This window comes from Scyliorhinus torazame, chromosome 18, assembly GCF_047496885.1.
Source record: "Scyliorhinus torazame isolate Kashiwa2021f chromosome 18, sScyTor2.1, whole genome shotgun sequence".
Classification (NCBI taxonomy): domain Eukaryota; kingdom Metazoa; phylum Chordata; class Chondrichthyes; order Carcharhiniformes; family Scyliorhinidae; genus Scyliorhinus; species Scyliorhinus torazame.
In genome coordinates, this window is record NC_092724.1 from 118911815 (window position 1) to 118929199 (window position 17385).

Here is a 17385-nt window from a genome sequence, read left to right on the forward strand (position 1 = left end):
TGTCTCCTGCTCGCCAATTCTCTATCCTCACCCACCGCAAGTTGATATCTTGTGTACCTTTATGTGGTACTTTATCAAATGTCTTTTGGAAAAACAGATACATATGGACTGGCTTCTCTTTATCCACCCTGCTGGTTATATCCTCAAAAAATACATTTGTTAAATATGATTTTCCTTTCACCAAACCATGTTGACTCTGCCTCATTATATTTTGATTTCTAAATGTCATGCTGCCACAACCTTAATAATGGATTCTAGCATCTTTCCAATGACATATGTCCAACTAACTGGTCCCTAGTTTGCTGCTTTGTCTCCCTCTTTTCTTGAATAGAGGTGTTACATTTGTGGTTTTCCCACCTGCTGGGGCCTTTCCAGAATCAAGGGAATTTGGAAGATTACAACCAATCCATCTACTATAAGATCCTTTAAGGTCAGAGGATGCAGGCATTCAGGTACAGGAGACTTGTCAGTCTTAAGTTCCCTTAGTATTTCCATTTCTGTCCTCCAGTGAGTGATAGTTTTAGGTTCCTCCCTACATTTTGTCTCTTCGTTTTCCATTATTCTTGGGATACTTTTTGTGTCTTCTACTTTGAAGACAGATACAAAATACTTGTTCAAAGTCTTTGCTATTTTCCTTGTTTTCCATAGTTAATTCCCCAATCAGGCCACGGAAGACACGGCCACCAATAGCAAAGCGAATTATGACTGGGAATGTACAAAAGGCTAGAATTAGAGAAGCAGGTATCTTGGAAGTTTGTGGCGTGGAAGATTATAGAGAAAGGAAAGGATGAGGCCGTGGATGGATTTGATTTTAAAATTCTCATCTTTATTTTCAAGACATTACTTGAGCAGGAGACAATATCGTTCAGCAAGCACAAGAATGAAGGGGAATGGATCTGAGTCAAGAGGCAGTAGAGTTTAAGGTGATCAAGTTTACATTTACCTTCAAATAGAGTCAGAATGGCAAGGAGGGCAGCACGGTAGCATTGTGGTTAGCACAATTGCTTCACAGCTCCAGGGTCCCAGGTTCGATTCCCGGCTTGGGTCACTGTCTGTGCGGAGTCTGCACGTTCTCCCCTTGTGTGCGTGGGTTTCCTCCGGGTGCTCCGGTTTCCTCCCACAGTCCAAAGATGTGCAGGTTAGGTGGGTTGGCTATGCTAAATTGTCCTTAGTGTCCAAAATTGCCCCTAGTGTTGGGTGGGGTTACTGGGTAATGGGGATAGGGTGGAGGTGTGGGTTTGGGTAGGGTGCTCTTTCCAAGAGCTGGTGCAGACTCGATGGGCCGAATGGCCTCCTTCAGCCCTGTAAATTCTATGATATTAGGTGTAGCGCACAATGACTTACGAGAGAGACGAGTAGAGATGAAGTCGATGAGGCTTTATTGAGCGAGACTGGTCCCCAGCAGTTCAGCAACAGAATGGAGCAGCGGGGAGAAGCTCGGGTTCTTATACTCCGCCTTCAGGGCGGAGCCAGGAGTCAACAGCCAACCAGGACCCAGGATCTGTCAGCCAATAGCATCACGGCTTCACAGTCCCACATGACCCCTAATACATACTACCACATTAGGTAGGTATTAATTAGGTGCACATAGGCTCAAGCCAGCATTTAACCCCTATTGCTGACAAATAACAGGGAAAGGGAACTGTTGTTAGGACACAAGAGGACAACACAATAGGACATTTCTCTATCTAAAGACTACAGGTAATTTACAGGGTGGGACTTTCCATGACCCTTCGGAGGCAGGCCACAATTATCAACAGGGTTTCCTGTTCTATGTACTCCCCGCCTACGGGAATTCCGCGGCGGGGGTGTGTGGCCGGCAGGGCTGGAAGATCACACTGGCGAGAATGGCCGGAAAATTTCGGCCATGATCTGTCATAGACTGATTTGGGGCAGTCAGCATGGCTTTGTGCGTGGAAAATCATGTCTCACAAATTTGATTGAGTTTTTTGAGGGGGTGACCAAGAAGGTAGATGAGGGCAGTGCAGTAGACGTTGTCTACATGGACTTTAGCAAAGCCTTTGACAAGGTACCGCATGGTAGGTTGTTGCAGAAGGTTAAAGCTCACGGGATCCAGGGTGAGGTTGCCAATTGGATTCAAAATTGGCTGGATGACAGAAGACAGAGGGTGGTTGTAGAGGGTTGTTTTTAAAATGGAGGCCTGTGACCAGTGGTGTGCCTCAGGGATCGGTGCTGGGTCCACTGTTATTTGTGATTTATATTAATGATTTGGATGAGAATTTAGGAGGCATGGTTAGTAAGTTTGCAGATGACACCAAGATTGGTGGCACAGTGGATAGTGAAGAAGGTTATCTAGGATTGCAACGGGATCTTGATCAATTCGGCCAGTGGGCCGACGAATGGCAGATGGAGTTTAATTTAGATAAATGTGCATTTTGGCAGATCGAATCAGGCCAGGACCTACTCAGTTAATGGTATGGCGTTGGGGAGAATTATAGAACAAAGAGATCGAGGAGTACAGGTTCATAGTTCCTTGAAGGTGGAGTCGTAGGTGGACAGGGTGGTGAAGAAGGCATTCGGCATGCTTGGTTTCATTGGTCAGAACAATGAATACAGGAGTTGGGACGTCTTGTTGAAGTTGTACAAGACATTGGTACGGCCACACTTGGAATACTGTGTGCAGTTCTGGTCACCCTATTATAGAAAGGATATTATTAAACTAGAAAGAGTGCAGAAAAAATTTACTAGGATGTTACCGGGACTTGATGGTTTGAGTTATAAGGAGAGGCTGGATAGACTGGGACTTTTTTCCCTGGAGCATAGGAGGCTTAGGGGTGATCTTATAGAGGTCTATAAAATAATGAGGGGCATAGATAAGGTAGATAGTCAACATCTTTTCCCAAAGGTAGGGGAGTCTAAAACTAGAGGGCATAGGTTTAAGGTGAGAGGGGAGAGATTCAGAAGGGCCCAGAGGGGCAATTTCTTCACTCAGAGGGTAGTGAGTGTCTGGAATGTGCTGCCAGAGGTAGTAGTAGAGGCGGGTACAATTGTGTCTTTTAAAAAGCATTTAGATAGTTACATGGGTAAGATGGGTATAGAGGGTTATGGGCCAAGTGCGGGCAACTGGGACTACCTTAATGGTAAAAACTGGGCAGCATGGACTGGTTGGGCCGAAGGGCCTGTTTCCATGCTGTAAACTTCTATGATTCTATATACCAAAGTAAAGTGAAAAGCATTTTTCTGCAGCCAAGGGAACATACACAGTACGTACATAAGAACTAGGAGCAGGAGTAGGCCATCTGGCCCCTCGAGCCTGCTCCACCATTCAATGAGATCATGGCTGATCTTTTGTGGACTCAGCGCCACTTTCCGGCCCGAACACCATAACCCTTAATCCCTTTATTCTTCAAAAAACTATCTATCTTTATCTTAAAAACATTTAATGAAGGAGCCTCTACTGCTTCCCTGGGCAAGGAATTCCAGAGATTCACAACCCTTTGGGTGAAGAAGTTCCTCCTAAACTCAGTCCTAAATCTACTTCCCCTTATTTTGAGGCTATGCCCCCTAGTTCTGCTTTCACCCGCCAGTGGAAACAACCTGCCCGCATCTATCCTATCTATTCCCTTCATAATTTTATATGTTTCTATAAGATCCCCCCTCATCCTTCTAAATTCCAACGAGTACAGTCCTAGTCTACTCAACCTCTCCTCGTAATCCAACCCCTTCAGCTCTGGGATTAACCTAGTGAATCTCCTCTGCACACCCTCCAGTGCCAGTACGTCCTTTCTCAAGTAAGGAGACCAAAACTGAACACAATACTCCAGGTGTGGCCTCACTAACACCTTATACAATTGCAGCAGAACCTCCCTAGTCTTAAACTCCATCCCTCTAGCAATGAAGGACAAAATTTCATTTGCCTTCTTAATCACCTGTTGCACCTGAAAACCAACTTTTTGCGACGCATGCACTAGCACACCCAGGTCTCTCTGCACAGCAGCATGTTTTAATATTTTATCATTTAAATAATAATCCCTTTTGCTGTTATTCCTACCAAAATGGATAACCTCACATTTGTCAACATTGTATTCCATCTGCCAGACCCTAGCCCATTCACTTAGCCTATCCAAATCCCTCTGCAGACTTCCAGTATCCTCTGCACTTTTTGCTTTACCACTTATCTTCGTGTCGTCTGCAAACTTGGACACATTGCCCTCGGACCCCAACTCCAAATCATCTATGTAAATTTAATGTACATAGTAGACAAAAATAATAATCAACAAAGTACATTGACAAATGATACATCGACAAACAGTGATTGGTTATAGTGCGGAACAAGAGTTCAAACAAAGCAAATACATGAGCAAGAGCAGCGTGGGCGTCGTGAATAGTGTTCTTACAGGGAACAGATCAGTCCGGGGGTGGGGGGGGGGGGGGAAAGAGTCATTGAGGAGTCTTGCAGCTGTGGGGAAGAAGCTGTTCTTATGTCTAGATGTGCGGGTCTTCAGACCTTTGTACCTTCTGCCTGATGGAATGATCTGGAAGGCAATGCCTGGGTAGGAGGGGTCTCTGATAATGCTGTCTGCCTTCCTGAGGCAGGGGGAGGTATATACAGAATTAATGTGAGGGTGGCAAGCTTGTGTGATGCATTGGGCAGAGTTCACCACACTCTGCAGTTTCTTGCGATCTTGGACCGAGCAGTTGCCATACCAAGCTGTGATGCAGCCGGATAGGATGCTCTCTATCGCACATCTATGGAAGTTTCAGAGAGTCGATGTAGATATGCTGAATTTCTTTAGCTTCCGTAGGAAGTAGGGACGTTGTTGGGTTTTCTTGACTGTTGCATCAATGTGAGTGGACCAGGACAGACTGTTGTTGATGGTAACCCCCAGGAACTTAAAGCTATTGACCATCTCCACTTCGGAGCCACTGATGCAGACAGGAGTGTGTGTCGTGCTTCCTGAAGTCGATGATCAGTTCCTTGGTCTTTCTGACATTTAGAGAGAGGTTGTTTTCGGTACACCATGCAACTAAGTGATTTATCTCCCTCCTGTAGTCTGATTCGTCGTTGTTTGAGATACGACCCACCACAGTCGTTATCATCTGCAAACTTATAGATTGAGTTGGAGTTAAATCTTGCCACAAGTCATGTGTGTATAGGGAGTACAGTAGAGGACGGAGCACACATCCTTGCGGGGCACGGTGTTGAGGACTATTGTGGAAGAGGTGCTGTTGCCTATCCTGACAGATATATAATTTGTCACAACCAATTGGTGTCAGGTCAAAATCCTTGGCAGAAATACCTTACAGTATTCTAACTTGCAGCAAGTCCTGTTCAGCCATCACTCTTGTGCTTGCTGGTAGATTTTGTAACTTGCACCCTCATGTTCCAAGCCTTCCACAGCCTCACCCCTCCCTCTTTGAACTCAGCAGTGAGAATGTCACGCGTACCCTGAACTCAGCAGTGAAAGTGCTGTGAATGATCCTAACCTGAGAGTGTGAGCCCTGTCTGTTCTCTGAAAGGAGTAGTGTTAGCACTGAGCACTTTAGAACCTGCCAACAGTGATAATCAAATTGCACATTGCAGTGAACTGAAATACTCAGCAGGCAGGGTCAAGTTACACATTTCAGAAAAAACACTGAGTGTGGATTCCATTTTCCAGGGAGAATTGATAATCTGGTCCAAACCAAATATGGCAGAAATAAATGCAGTCAACCAAATGTGAAAATGGTTTAATTTATTGGTCAGTAGAGTAGTGTTTACAGTGGCGTTTCATTAGGTTCCTACTGACATGATTGGCTACAAAAATAGACTCCAGGAGGAGCACCTTTACTGACTAAAACCATTTGAAAGTATGAAAATATTTCCTCAATGTATACTATACTAGGTAAAACAATTACAGCAGCCACCAGGAACTAAATTATACATATATATTAAATATCACTAAATGTTCTGTAATTTAAAAATTATTTCTACATTTTCACTTCCATTCAAAGTTTGAGAACTCCCTTAGAAATATCTAAAACCATATAAAAACCAGATAGTGGTATAAAGTTCCCCTATTAAAACTATTTGCACCCAGGCAGTTATTTAATTAAAATCCATCACATTCAGTGACTGTGCAAAGAGACAGAAAAAAATAAATGAGGAATATATTCCATGGAAGGGCTGAAGCAGGACAATAGTGAGTTAGGCACTAAACAAGCTGGCATCTTTCCAAATTGCCGTCTGTCTCATGGAGTTGCCTTCTCCCAATCGGCACCCCTCCTCCAACAGTAGGACATGTAGTGTTATGGCACAAAGCACACTGGAGTGCTCCCATTAGTATCGGTTACTGTCAATCTGTATAGATGAAGGAGCAAACAAAAGACAAAACACATTCACAATAAAAATTCAGTTATTGGTAAAATCTAATGAAATACAGCAACTGCATTCACCCAAACTAACTGAATGGGAAAGAGGTTGGTATATTCCTGATCTTTTGACCCCCTTCAGGCAGGAATGCCTCCCCCCCCCCCCGAAATCCTGAGCAGAGACAGGCTCTGGAAGAAGAGGAAGTAACCTGTGTGTGGGTGGACGAGTGGAGGAATGGGTGGAAATGGAAACCTCGGATTACAATTCACAATTGTCTGAGGACCTGAGTGAACAATAAAACCCATTCTGTGAAATGCAGTGAAATGAGATAGCTATTGCATTAGTTACACGTTTCCCAGAAGGCGAGTTGCTGCAAGTTCCTCGAAAGGTCTTGGAGAACTGTTTAACCCTGAGCTAACATTTTATTTCTTTATAATCATCAAACTTTGTGCCCCAAAACATGACTTTCTAACTGTACTCACCTCCATTAATCATCCTTTGCATTTGAGGCTGTACCCCAGCCACATTCTTCGAGTTCCTATCCAGGTGCCCCAAACTCCTGCAACAGAAAGTATCAGAGTATCAAACTCCATCGGGTTACCTAACAGAATGAAAAATCATCATAACTCTATCCCTGTATGAACTGCTCTAGGAAACGGCCTTAAATCATACCACCTCCTGTCCCAGACTCCTCCAGCCCTTCTCTCCCTCCTCTGCTGCCAATGCTGCACCTCCACCTTTCTCTTTCTTCAGTTAAACAAAGAACAAAGAAATGTACAGCACAGGAACAGGCCCTTCGGCCCTCCAAGCCCGTGCCGACCAAGCTGCCCGACTAAACTACAATCTTCTACACTTCCTGGGTCCGTATCCCTCTATTCCCATCCTATTCATGTATTTGTCAAGATGCCCCTTAAATGTCCCTGCTTCCACCACCTCCTCCGGTAGTGAGTTCCAGGCACCCACTACCCTCTGCGTAAAAAACTTGCCTCGTACATCTACTCTAAACCTTGCCCCTCTCACCTTAAACCTATGCCCCCTTGTAATTGACCCCTCTACCCTGGGGAAAAGCCTCTGACTATCCACTCTGTCTATGCCCCTCATAATTTTGTAGACCTCTATCAGGTCTCCCCTCAACCTCCGTCGTTCCAGTGAGAACAAACCGAGTTTGTTCAACCGCTCCTCATAGCTAATGCCCTCCATACCAGGCAACATTCTGGTAAATCTCTTCTGCACCCTCTCTAAAGCCTCCACATCCTTCTGGTAGTGTGGTGACCAGAATTGAACACTATACTCCAAGTGTGGCCTAACTAAGGTTCTATACAGCTGCAACATGACTTGCCAATTCTTATACTCAATGCCCCGGCCAATGAAGGCAAGCATGCCGTATGCCTTCTTGACTACCTTCTCCACCTGTGTTGCCCCTTTCAGTGACCTGTGGACCTGTACACCTAGATCTCTTTGACTTTCAATACTCTTGAGGGTTCTACCATTCACTGTATATTCCCTACCTGCATTAGACCTTCCAAAATGCATTACCTCACATTTGTCCGGATTAAACTCCATCTGCCATCTCTCCGCCCAAGTCTCCAAACGATCCAAATCCTGCTGTATCCTCTGACAGTCCTCATCGCTATCCGCAATTCCACTAACCTTTGTGTCGTATGCTCCATCTTATTCTCCCTCCCCTCTCTTCCTCCCCTCAGCACTCACTACTCACACCCACCCTCCTTACTCCCTTCCCCTTATCCCAGCACTCCCAATCTCCTCCCCAACAACCCCGCCTCATCCTCCCCACTTCTCTCCGAGCAGCAATACTTACAATCTGTCAGTTACAGCAGATTCAGACTCAAGTGTGCTTTGAATCTCCAGTAAAACTCCTGAAAAACAGACATTGTGCAATTAGAACACAATAAACTCACATACTGACCCCATTCCACTCCATTTGAGGCATGTACACCCACACAAAAGGCAGACATTGGCTAGAACACCAGCACAAATACATTTTGGAAAATATCTTGGTGACTGTACTTACTCTCATCATTAAGCAGTGCATGTTCCATGACCTCCACTGCTTTCCTCCCTGGTGGAAGAAATTGTAGATCAATTTAAGACCTTACTGGCAATTGGTTCGATCACCTAATATTTTATGTCATAGATTTAATGGTATGAAGGTCTTGTGGCACAGTGGTGGTGTCCCTACCGCTGGGCCAAAAGCTCCAGGTTCATGTCCCAGTTCAGTACTTGATGGCCATGGTCTATTCATAATGTGGCCAAATAGGTGGCTTATCAGTGTGTAAATCCTTCCAATACGCTTGATGGAAGGTGGTAAGAAAGTGGGAGAATATCTTGGCCAGGCATGCTGCAGAAGGCAATAGCAAACCACTGCAGTACTTGGCCAAGCATGATCATAGACAATCCCCATTGGAAGTCCATGGTCGCCATGGTGCCAGGATGCAGAGGATTTGATGGTAAATTGGATACTACTGGGTGTGTATGTGCATCAAAAAACAACAAAAATGATATTCAAATATCAAGTTGCTCCAATCCTCCTAACGATTTGTTTTAAGGAGGAAATTTCTTAGAAATCAAACCAAATAATTCCTGCTCCAACATTGCACAGTATTCAAGGGAATTACCAAAGTCAGCGACAGTTAGCAGGAGTTACTTTGAGGCCTGTCCCTGCAACGAAAGCAAGCCTGAGTGAACGACCCAAGTTTACAAACTTTACAGAAGTCAAAATACTATACAGCATGTGGCTTCAAGTGACACTTGATACTTGTAATAGATACCCAAGGTCTGAAACAAGAGTTTATAGTTCAGAATCAGCCCAATCTTTGCAATGGGTCAGGCATGGCCTTCAATGACCACAAAACCCCTGCGATGCCCCCTTTCGTGATCTGTGCTGAGCAGTTATGGATGTTGAAATTAATTCTATAGTTCACCGAAGCTAGGGAAAAAGATCAGGTCGGACCATTATCCAGAGACTGAGCATGCTCAATAGTGAGCTTGTGTGAAAATGCCAGAAAAGGCGAGTAAGACAGACAGACAGACAGAGAGCGAGAACCAGTGAAGTCAGCATTGCAATTTGTGTTGATCAGCCCAATGCCAATGGGGATATCAGGAGAAATTCTCACCTGGCATCTGGAGTGTGTTTACAGGCATATTTTCTCTCAAGCATTTCAGGCTATTTGTTCCCTGTCCAGATTCTATTGATAACAATATTCTTAGAATAGGTTGACTTTAGTCAGACCAACTTACCATCACCCTCACTCCTGCTCAATCCAGGCACATGTGAATGCACTGCGTCCCTGTGAATCAACAGCAATCAACATTCTTTTAAAAGGGCAATTGTGTCTCCAAATAAAGTATTATTGACTGATTCAACAGGAGTGGCTCAGAACTCACTGAACACATCAGTATTTGGAAAGCAGCTACTTGGCTGCAGGTAATACATGTCCCTGGGACAATTCAATCACAGACTGAAACCAGGAGAACTTAACAATTTAAACATGATTTAAATACTTTTGTGTCTTCAGCACATCCCACAGAATGTCAGAGCCAATTATTTTGAAACGTTATCAAGATCAACACAGTAGCTTATTAGGAACACCATCTTCTGCCCAGGTCAGACTTTCGTGCTTTTAAGTATTTAGCAATACCAAGTCCCAGGGAGGAGTAAAGGGTCGAACCCCTGCTCTCAGCGTGAAAACGGATCCAGATGATGCAATCATTCACATTGCCTCAAACACTGATAACAGTGGCTGCTGCGAATCATCAGACAAGACTCCTCAAGTCAGCAGACAGCAAATAGCATCACTGCAACCTCAAGATGAGAAACCAATGTACTCTCCATTGGGCAAACGGTCTCTACACATCACCCAACAGACACACACTTTTGGAGGGCAAGCCTGGTGTCCAAGGAACACAGGAACAGGAGGCAGCTATTTAGCCTAGTCTTGTGCTTGTTCTGTCATTCAATAAGATCATGGCTGATCTGCAAACTAACATCATACAGCTGCCTTTATATCCATTGGGACCTTTTGGTTAACAGAAATTGATTCATCCCAGATTTGAAATTAATAACTGATCTAGTTTCAATTGCTGTTTGAAGTTCTCCCCTTGGAGACAGGAGCATCACTGACTTGTTTGATCCTACTGGACATTCAGAAAATCATCATGACGTTTAGCTCCTGAACTATTCTACTGCAGTGAATAGCTGGGCTGTGTATATAAAACTTACCTGGTGTTGGCTTTCGTGACTGCTCCATCTTGCACTACTCTCTGTTGCAAAGTTCTAGTTCCGACTCCCTCTTCGATGTCAATGATGCATCTGGGTTCCACCACCCACTTCGATGAAACTGAAAATCTCTCAAACTCAGAGGGCGAAATTAGATAAAAACCTGAAATTGGAGAAACAGATATTGCAGGATTAGTCAGTGATGTTCCGGTTGACATTAAGGTCCAAGTATTGGTCACAGAACAGTCCGCCAGATACTTGCAAGCAGTCGGGGTGGAACCTGGGCGAATGCCCGAAGCCAAAAGGTACACAAATGTTTTGTGGTAAGAAATACAAGTGCTTCTTGGCCACTTCAAATGGGTGGAATTAGACTTCAAGGGGGTAGAAATATTAGTTTCCCCCTTGTTTACTTTCTGCTAGCATCAAGACTGTGGACCATTGCATTTGCATAACATTGGAAGTAGTTGAGTCGGAAACATTAGGGACCTTCAAGCAGCTATTGGATAGGTACATAGATTACGGTAGAATGATATAGTGTAGATTAATTTGTTCTTAAGGGCAGCACGGTAGCATTGTGGATAGCACAATTGCTTCACAGCTCCAGGGTCCCAGGTTCGATTCCGGCTTGGGTCACTGTCTGTGTGGAGTCTGCACATCCTCCCCGTGTGTGCGTGGGTTTCCTCCTGGTGCTCCGGTTTCCTCCCACAGTCCAAAGATGTGCAGGTTAGGTGGATTGGCCATGATAAATTGCCCTTAGTGTCCAAAATTGCCCTTAGTGTTGGGTGGAGATGTTGACCTTGGGTGGGGTGCCCTTTCCAAGAGCCGGTGCAGACTCAATGGGCCGAATGGCCTCCTTCTGCACTGTAGATTCTATGATGATCTATGATTAATCTAGGACAAAGGCTCGGCACAACATCGTGGGCCGAAGGGCCTGTTCTGTGCTGTATTTTTCTATGTTCTATGGCCAAAGTGAATTCAGCATTCAGTGCAGTTTTGTTTTATCCTTTCTCAGGATGTGGGCATTTATTTTTATGGCCCATCCCTAATTGCCCTCAAGAAGGTGGGGGTGAGCAGCTGCCTTGAACCACTGCAGTCCATGTGGGGTAGGTGCACCCACAGTGCTGTTAGGAAAGGGGTTCCAGGATTTTGACCCAGTGACAGTGAAGGAACCATAGAATCATAGACTCCCTACAGTGCAGGAGGCCATTCGGCCCATGTGTCTACACCGATCCTCTGAAAGAGCACCCACCGAGGCATGTATTATCATAATTTTATAGGTAACGATAATACATGACAGGAACTTTTTTTAAAATAAGGTGATTATTGCTGGGCAGATTTGTTCCTATGCTGGGTCATGGTGATTCACTTCTGCCTTCTGGAAAAACAAAACCTGCGGCTAAGTATAGCATTCTGATCGTATTAGAAAGCTGATACAAGTTACTTGCTTAGAAATACATTTTCCTCATGGCGCCGAGGACCCAGGTTCGATCCCGGATCCAGGTCACTGTCTGTGTGGAGTTTGCACATTCTCCCCGTGTCTGCGTGGTTCTCACCCCCACAACCCAAGAGATGTGCAGGGTAGGTGAATTGGCCATGCCAAATTGCCCCTTAATTGGAAAAAAAATAACTGGGTACTCTAAATTTATTTTAAAAAATAAATAAGTTTTCCAATTACTGCAGGATTTGCCAATGGGTGGATTCCTCTCTCATGTGGCATAGGGCGGCAAAAGCTAGCACCGCAAAATGCTTACCTTGCCCAGACTTTGTGAAGACGCAGGATGCAATTCCACTGACATCCTCTTTCCTGATGCACTCGTACCGAACTTGAGTTCGAAGCACAGGGAGAGAAATGACCTGGATATCACCGAGGTTTGTCAGCACCAGAAGCCCATTCTCACTATAATCCTCCACTCGACTGCTACTGAAACTGGCTGCTGACACTTTCCGCACCCGGGACCCTTCCAGTGCCGTGATCTTCAGTTTGGTTTTCGTGCTGACTTTTGGTAGCGTAAATATCTGTCAATAGAGTGGACATAATCAGAACATCTTACAGTTGCACCAGCCTCAACTGCCCATATTCAGGGCAGGTATATGGGGTAGTTGGACAGCGGCAGAGCACAGGGTTTATGATTAGTGTCTAGAACTCAGTTCAGCTGTCAAGAGGATAATAAAGCATTTAATGAAGACAGTGCCAAAGCTGGAAAACAGAGCAGTAGTTCAGAGCCAGTCCTGTGTCACAACAACTGCACCTTCTCAAAGACCAGCACGTTCATTATCGTGTATGCGGCTAAAATTAAACACGTGTCCGTCAGAGTGCAAGGCTTTTTCTAGTGATACATATCAGGATTTAGACTTAAATGCAAGGGTTATGATTAAGACGTTTGCAGATTATATGAAAATTGCTGTGTGTTTGATCAAGCTATCATTTATATTAATGGACTGGTCAAGTGGGCAGAGAAGTGGCAAATGGAATCCAGAGAGGTGTGAGATAATGCATTTGAGGGAGGACAAACAAGGCAAGGAATACACAATAAATGTTAGGATATTGAGAATTGCAGAGGAACAGAGTGCATGCTCACAGATCCCTGAAGGTAGCAGGGGAGGTAGATAAGGTGGTCAAGCAGGCATAGGGGACACATTCCTTTGTTGGTCAAGGCATAGGATACAAACAGAGAGTTGTGCTATAACTGTATAGAATACTACATGAAGTTCCGATCAACACATTACAAGTCAGATGTGATTACACTGGACAGGGTACAGTGAGGGTTTAAAAAAATTATTTCACGGGATGCAAGGGTTTGTGGTGGGTTGGGAGATGGGGAGCAGACAGGAAAGTAGAGTTGGAGACCACAATCAGATCAACTATGATCTTATTGAATGGCAGAGCAAGCTTGAATAGCCTACTCCTGCTTCTAAGTGCCAGCCAGCTTCCTTAATCTGCATAGAATATAGAACATTGAACATACAGTGCCGAAGGAGGCCATTCAGCCCATTGAATCTGCACCGTCCCACTTAAACCCTCACTTCCACCCTATCCCCGTAACCCAATAACCCCACCTAACATTTTTGGACATGAAGGGCAATTTAGCATGGCCAATCCACCTAACGTCTTTGGACTGTGGGAGGAAACCGGAGCACCTGGAGGAAACCCACGCAGACACGGGGAGAACGTGCAGACTCCACACAGACAGTGACCCAGCGGGGAAGCGAACCTGGGACCCTGGCGCTGTGAAGCCACGGTGCTAGCCACTTGTTCTACCGTGCTGCCCGCATGTGTTTGAAATAACTCAACTTCTAAATTTTCTGAGTGGCTGTGTTTATCAACAAGGTGAAGCAAAAATCCAACTGGAAATGGTGTCTGATTTGGAATGTTTTTATTTAATTAAAGATTTATTGTAATCTCCAACAGTATTTTAAACAACAAGCTTCAAGACTGAAAGCTAGGGTGGTGTGTATTTAGTAACAGCGCAAGATTGAAAGACAAAGATCGGACAGGCAGTCTCTTTTGGCTTAGTTTGTGGAATTGAACCAATTACCTTGAACTGTTCCTCAGATATGACCAGCAGCATGTGGTTCCCATGCATATCTGGGCTCTTGGAAAGGTCATGTGCAGCTTCTAGAGGTTCAGGGAGGAGAATCCCTCGACCGTCCAGTATAAAGATACCAACCACAGGGGCTCTGTGCATTAACTGGATTTCCTTTGCTGTAAGGATAATGAAATAAGTTAACATGATCTGTCAGTGGAACAATTCTGGAGCTTCACCCTCCAATTTCTGCATTGACTTTGTAATTAATTAAGAGTGGCAGGATGGCATAGTGATTAGCACTGCTGCCTAAGGCACAGAGAACCCGGTTTCGATCCCGGCCCCGGGTCACTGTCCGTGTGAGGTTTGCACATTCTCCTTGTGTTTGCATGGGTTTCACCCCCAACCCAAAGTTGTGCATGTTAGGTGAATTGGCCGCACTAAACTGCCCCTTAATTGGAAAAAATAATTGGGTACTCAAAATGTATTTTTAAAAATTTGTAATTAATTAATAAATGCTATTAGAACAAAAATATTTCTATCTCTAAATGTCACGGTATGAAGCTGGTATTTCTCTTCTATGTATGATACAGTATAAACACACATTGCTCTCCATTGCCTCTATCCCCTCTCTTCAGTATTCACTCTTGGATTCAGTCGTCTTCTTTTTCCGCAAAGTTAATTTTGTGATGTCTTCCCACCAATGATCCCAATGATTCAAATTGTGTCCATCAGCAGGAATGGTAATCAAAGACACCACAGACTGGGTGAGGATTTATGAAAGAAGGATCATAGAGGCACAGTGGCTTGCACTGCTGTCTCATGATGCCAAGGACCCAGGTTCGATCCCAGCCCGGGTCACTGTCCTTGTAGAGTTAAAAAAAAAATTTTTATTTTTTATTTTTTATTTTTTAAAAAGTGTACCCAATTCATTTTTTCCAATTAAGGAGCAATTTTAGTATGGCCAATCCACCTACCCTGCACAACTTTGGGTAGTGGGGGCGAAACCCAGGCAAACACGGGGAGAATGTGCAAACTCCATATGGACAGTGACTCAGAGCCGGGATCGAACCTGGGACCTCGTGCCATGAGGCAGCAGTGCTAATCACTTCGCCACCGTGCTGCCCGCCCTTGTAGAGTTTGCACATTCTCTCAGTGTCTACGTGGGTCTCACCCCCACAATCCCAAAGATGTACAGGGTGGGTAGATTGGCCAGGCTAAGTTGCCCCTTAATTGAAAAAAAAAGAATTGGGCACTCTAAATTTATGAAAAAAAAGATCATAGAATCCTTGCAGTGCAGAAGGAGGCCATTCGGCCCATCAAACCTGCATCCACCCTCTGAAAGAGCACTCCACCAAAGCACACTCCCCCAATAACCCCTTAACCTAACCTACACATCTTTGGATAATAAGGGGCAATTTAGAATGACCAATCCACCTAACCTGCACATCTTTGGACTGTGGGAGGAAACCGGAGCACCTGGAGGAAAGAATGTACTTATGAAGGAATGGTGGGGATGTCCAGAACCAGGGGTCACAGTCTGAGGATACAGGGTAGACCAATTAGTACTGAGATGAGGAGAAATTGCTTCACCCAGAGAGAGTGGTCAGCTTGTGGAACTCATTACCACAAAAAGCAGTCGAGACCAAAAAACTATGTTTCCAAGAATCAGATATAGCACTTGGGGCGAAGAGGACCCAGCGGGGGGTCGGAGAATCTCGCCCCTGGTTGTATTGCAAGTGCTTTGGCTGGATGAATTAAAACCATTTGCCATACACATTACTTTGCCCTATAGCAGACTGACGTCATCACAAGCAAAGGGAGGAGTTATTCTGTGTTTACTTATATTGATGCACAAAAACAATTTATGTTGACTTGTTAACAATTTGTCTGATGATCTGTGAATGAGAACATTTGAGACACCCACAGGTGCTGTTCCTGATAAATTCAGAGGTATGGCAAGAGTTTAGAGATAGCGAGGGACAAGCTGGTTTTCTCAGGACGTTTGTATAAGGTCGAGTCAGCATGTTTCATTATCAATATAAAGATGAATATTGCATTCGAGAGGTAACTAACCAGTTACAGATACAGTTTATGGAAAAGTACACATTCAGTAATTGGCACTTGCCTTGGTTTTTAGGGTAATTTTATTGTAAACTTATTTGTTTTAAAAAATAAATTGAGTACCCTATTCTTTTTTTTCCAATTAACAAGCAATTTAGAGTCACCAATCCACCTACCAGCACATCTTTTTGGGTTGTGGGGGTGAGACCCACGTGACATGGGGAGAATGTGCAAATTCCACACGAAGAATGACCCGGGACCGGGATCGAACCTGGGTCCTTGGCGCCATGAGGCTGTAGTACTAACCACTGCACCACCGTGCTGCCCCCAATTTTATTGCATCTTAAATGGCCACATGTTTAGGACAGTGCAGGGTGATAGACAAGATCCAATTAATAGAATGGGGAATTTGAAACATTAACCCAACAGAACTTTGAACTGGCTGTTCCCCTTGGGTAAGTTCAGACTGTGTGTTGCGTAATTTCAGTATTCGATGCAACACAGCACTCACATACAGCACTGAGTGGCCATCACCAGATGGGAATCAGAATCAGAAGTCTTGGACGATTTTTCTTCACTCACTGCTAGCAGTCCATTGCGAGCACAGCCAGTTCAGCAAGGAGTGAGCTGCGCTTGTGACTCTGGACCGAAGCATAAGACAGGTTTACTGCTCGAGCTGTGTGGTGGAAGAGCTGCACAAATGGACAATCCCCTAAACAACACAAAAGCAACACAGCAATGGACAGAACCCAAGAGGAACCACGGCATGGCTTAAAATGCGCTCCACCTGCTCCCTGTAAAGAAGGGAAAAGTCACTCACCCAGAGCCCCCAACGACAACGGGGGATATCACCATGCAATGGTTTTCCCATGAGGTGGGGAATCACTCACCCTGATCTGCAGTGACAGGATCTTCCATCCTCCTCTCCACAGGCGGAATGTGAATAGTGTATGCAAATATGGTCCCACCATTGGTGCCAGCCCACAGTGATGGCCCATGATAGGATCCTGCAACAAAAAAAAAAAATTCCGTAAAGTAGCTTCAAGATACAACGTACAGCTTAAAAGTTCAGTCTGGTGCAGATTGAATCGAATTACCTTCACACATCATCTCAACCTACCTCCAAAGGGCATCTAATAAGGTTCAGCACAAGAGATCAACAAAAGTAAAAGTGCACAGAGTTGGAGGTAACCTTGTGACATGGACTGGAAATTGGTTGGGGGGATAAGAGGCAGAGTGGGACAAAA

General features: G+C 44.6%; 1 protein-coding gene across 3 annotated transcripts in view; it reads right to left on the reverse strand.

The window, feature by feature from the left end:
• Positions 1–5679: 5679 nt before the first annotated feature.
• llgl2 (LLGL scribble cell polarity complex component 2) overlaps positions 5680–17385 on the reverse strand; it is a 150238-nt gene continuing 138532 nt past the window's right edge. For 2 of the 3 annotated variants that reach the window (XM_072483227.1, XM_072483228.1), the window contains 9 exons: positions 17029–17145; positions 14087–14253; positions 12302–12566; positions 10554–10713; positions 9572–9621; positions 8346–8393; positions 8133–8190; positions 6796–6872; positions 5680–6322 (listed from right to left, as the gene is read on the reverse strand). In XM_072483227.1, coding sequence (XP_072339328.1) covers positions 6297–6322; positions 6796–6872; positions 8133–8190; positions 8346–8393; positions 9572–9621; positions 10554–10713; positions 12302–12566; positions 14087–14253; positions 17029–17145 — 968 coding nt within the window. In that variant the 3' untranslated portion in view covers positions 5680–6296. The remainder of the gene's footprint in view (positions 6323–6795; positions 6873–8132; positions 8191–8345; positions 8394–9571; positions 9622–10553; positions 10714–12301; positions 12567–14086; positions 14254–17028; positions 17146–17385) is intronic. The other variant, XM_072483229.1, reaches the window with a different exon arrangement.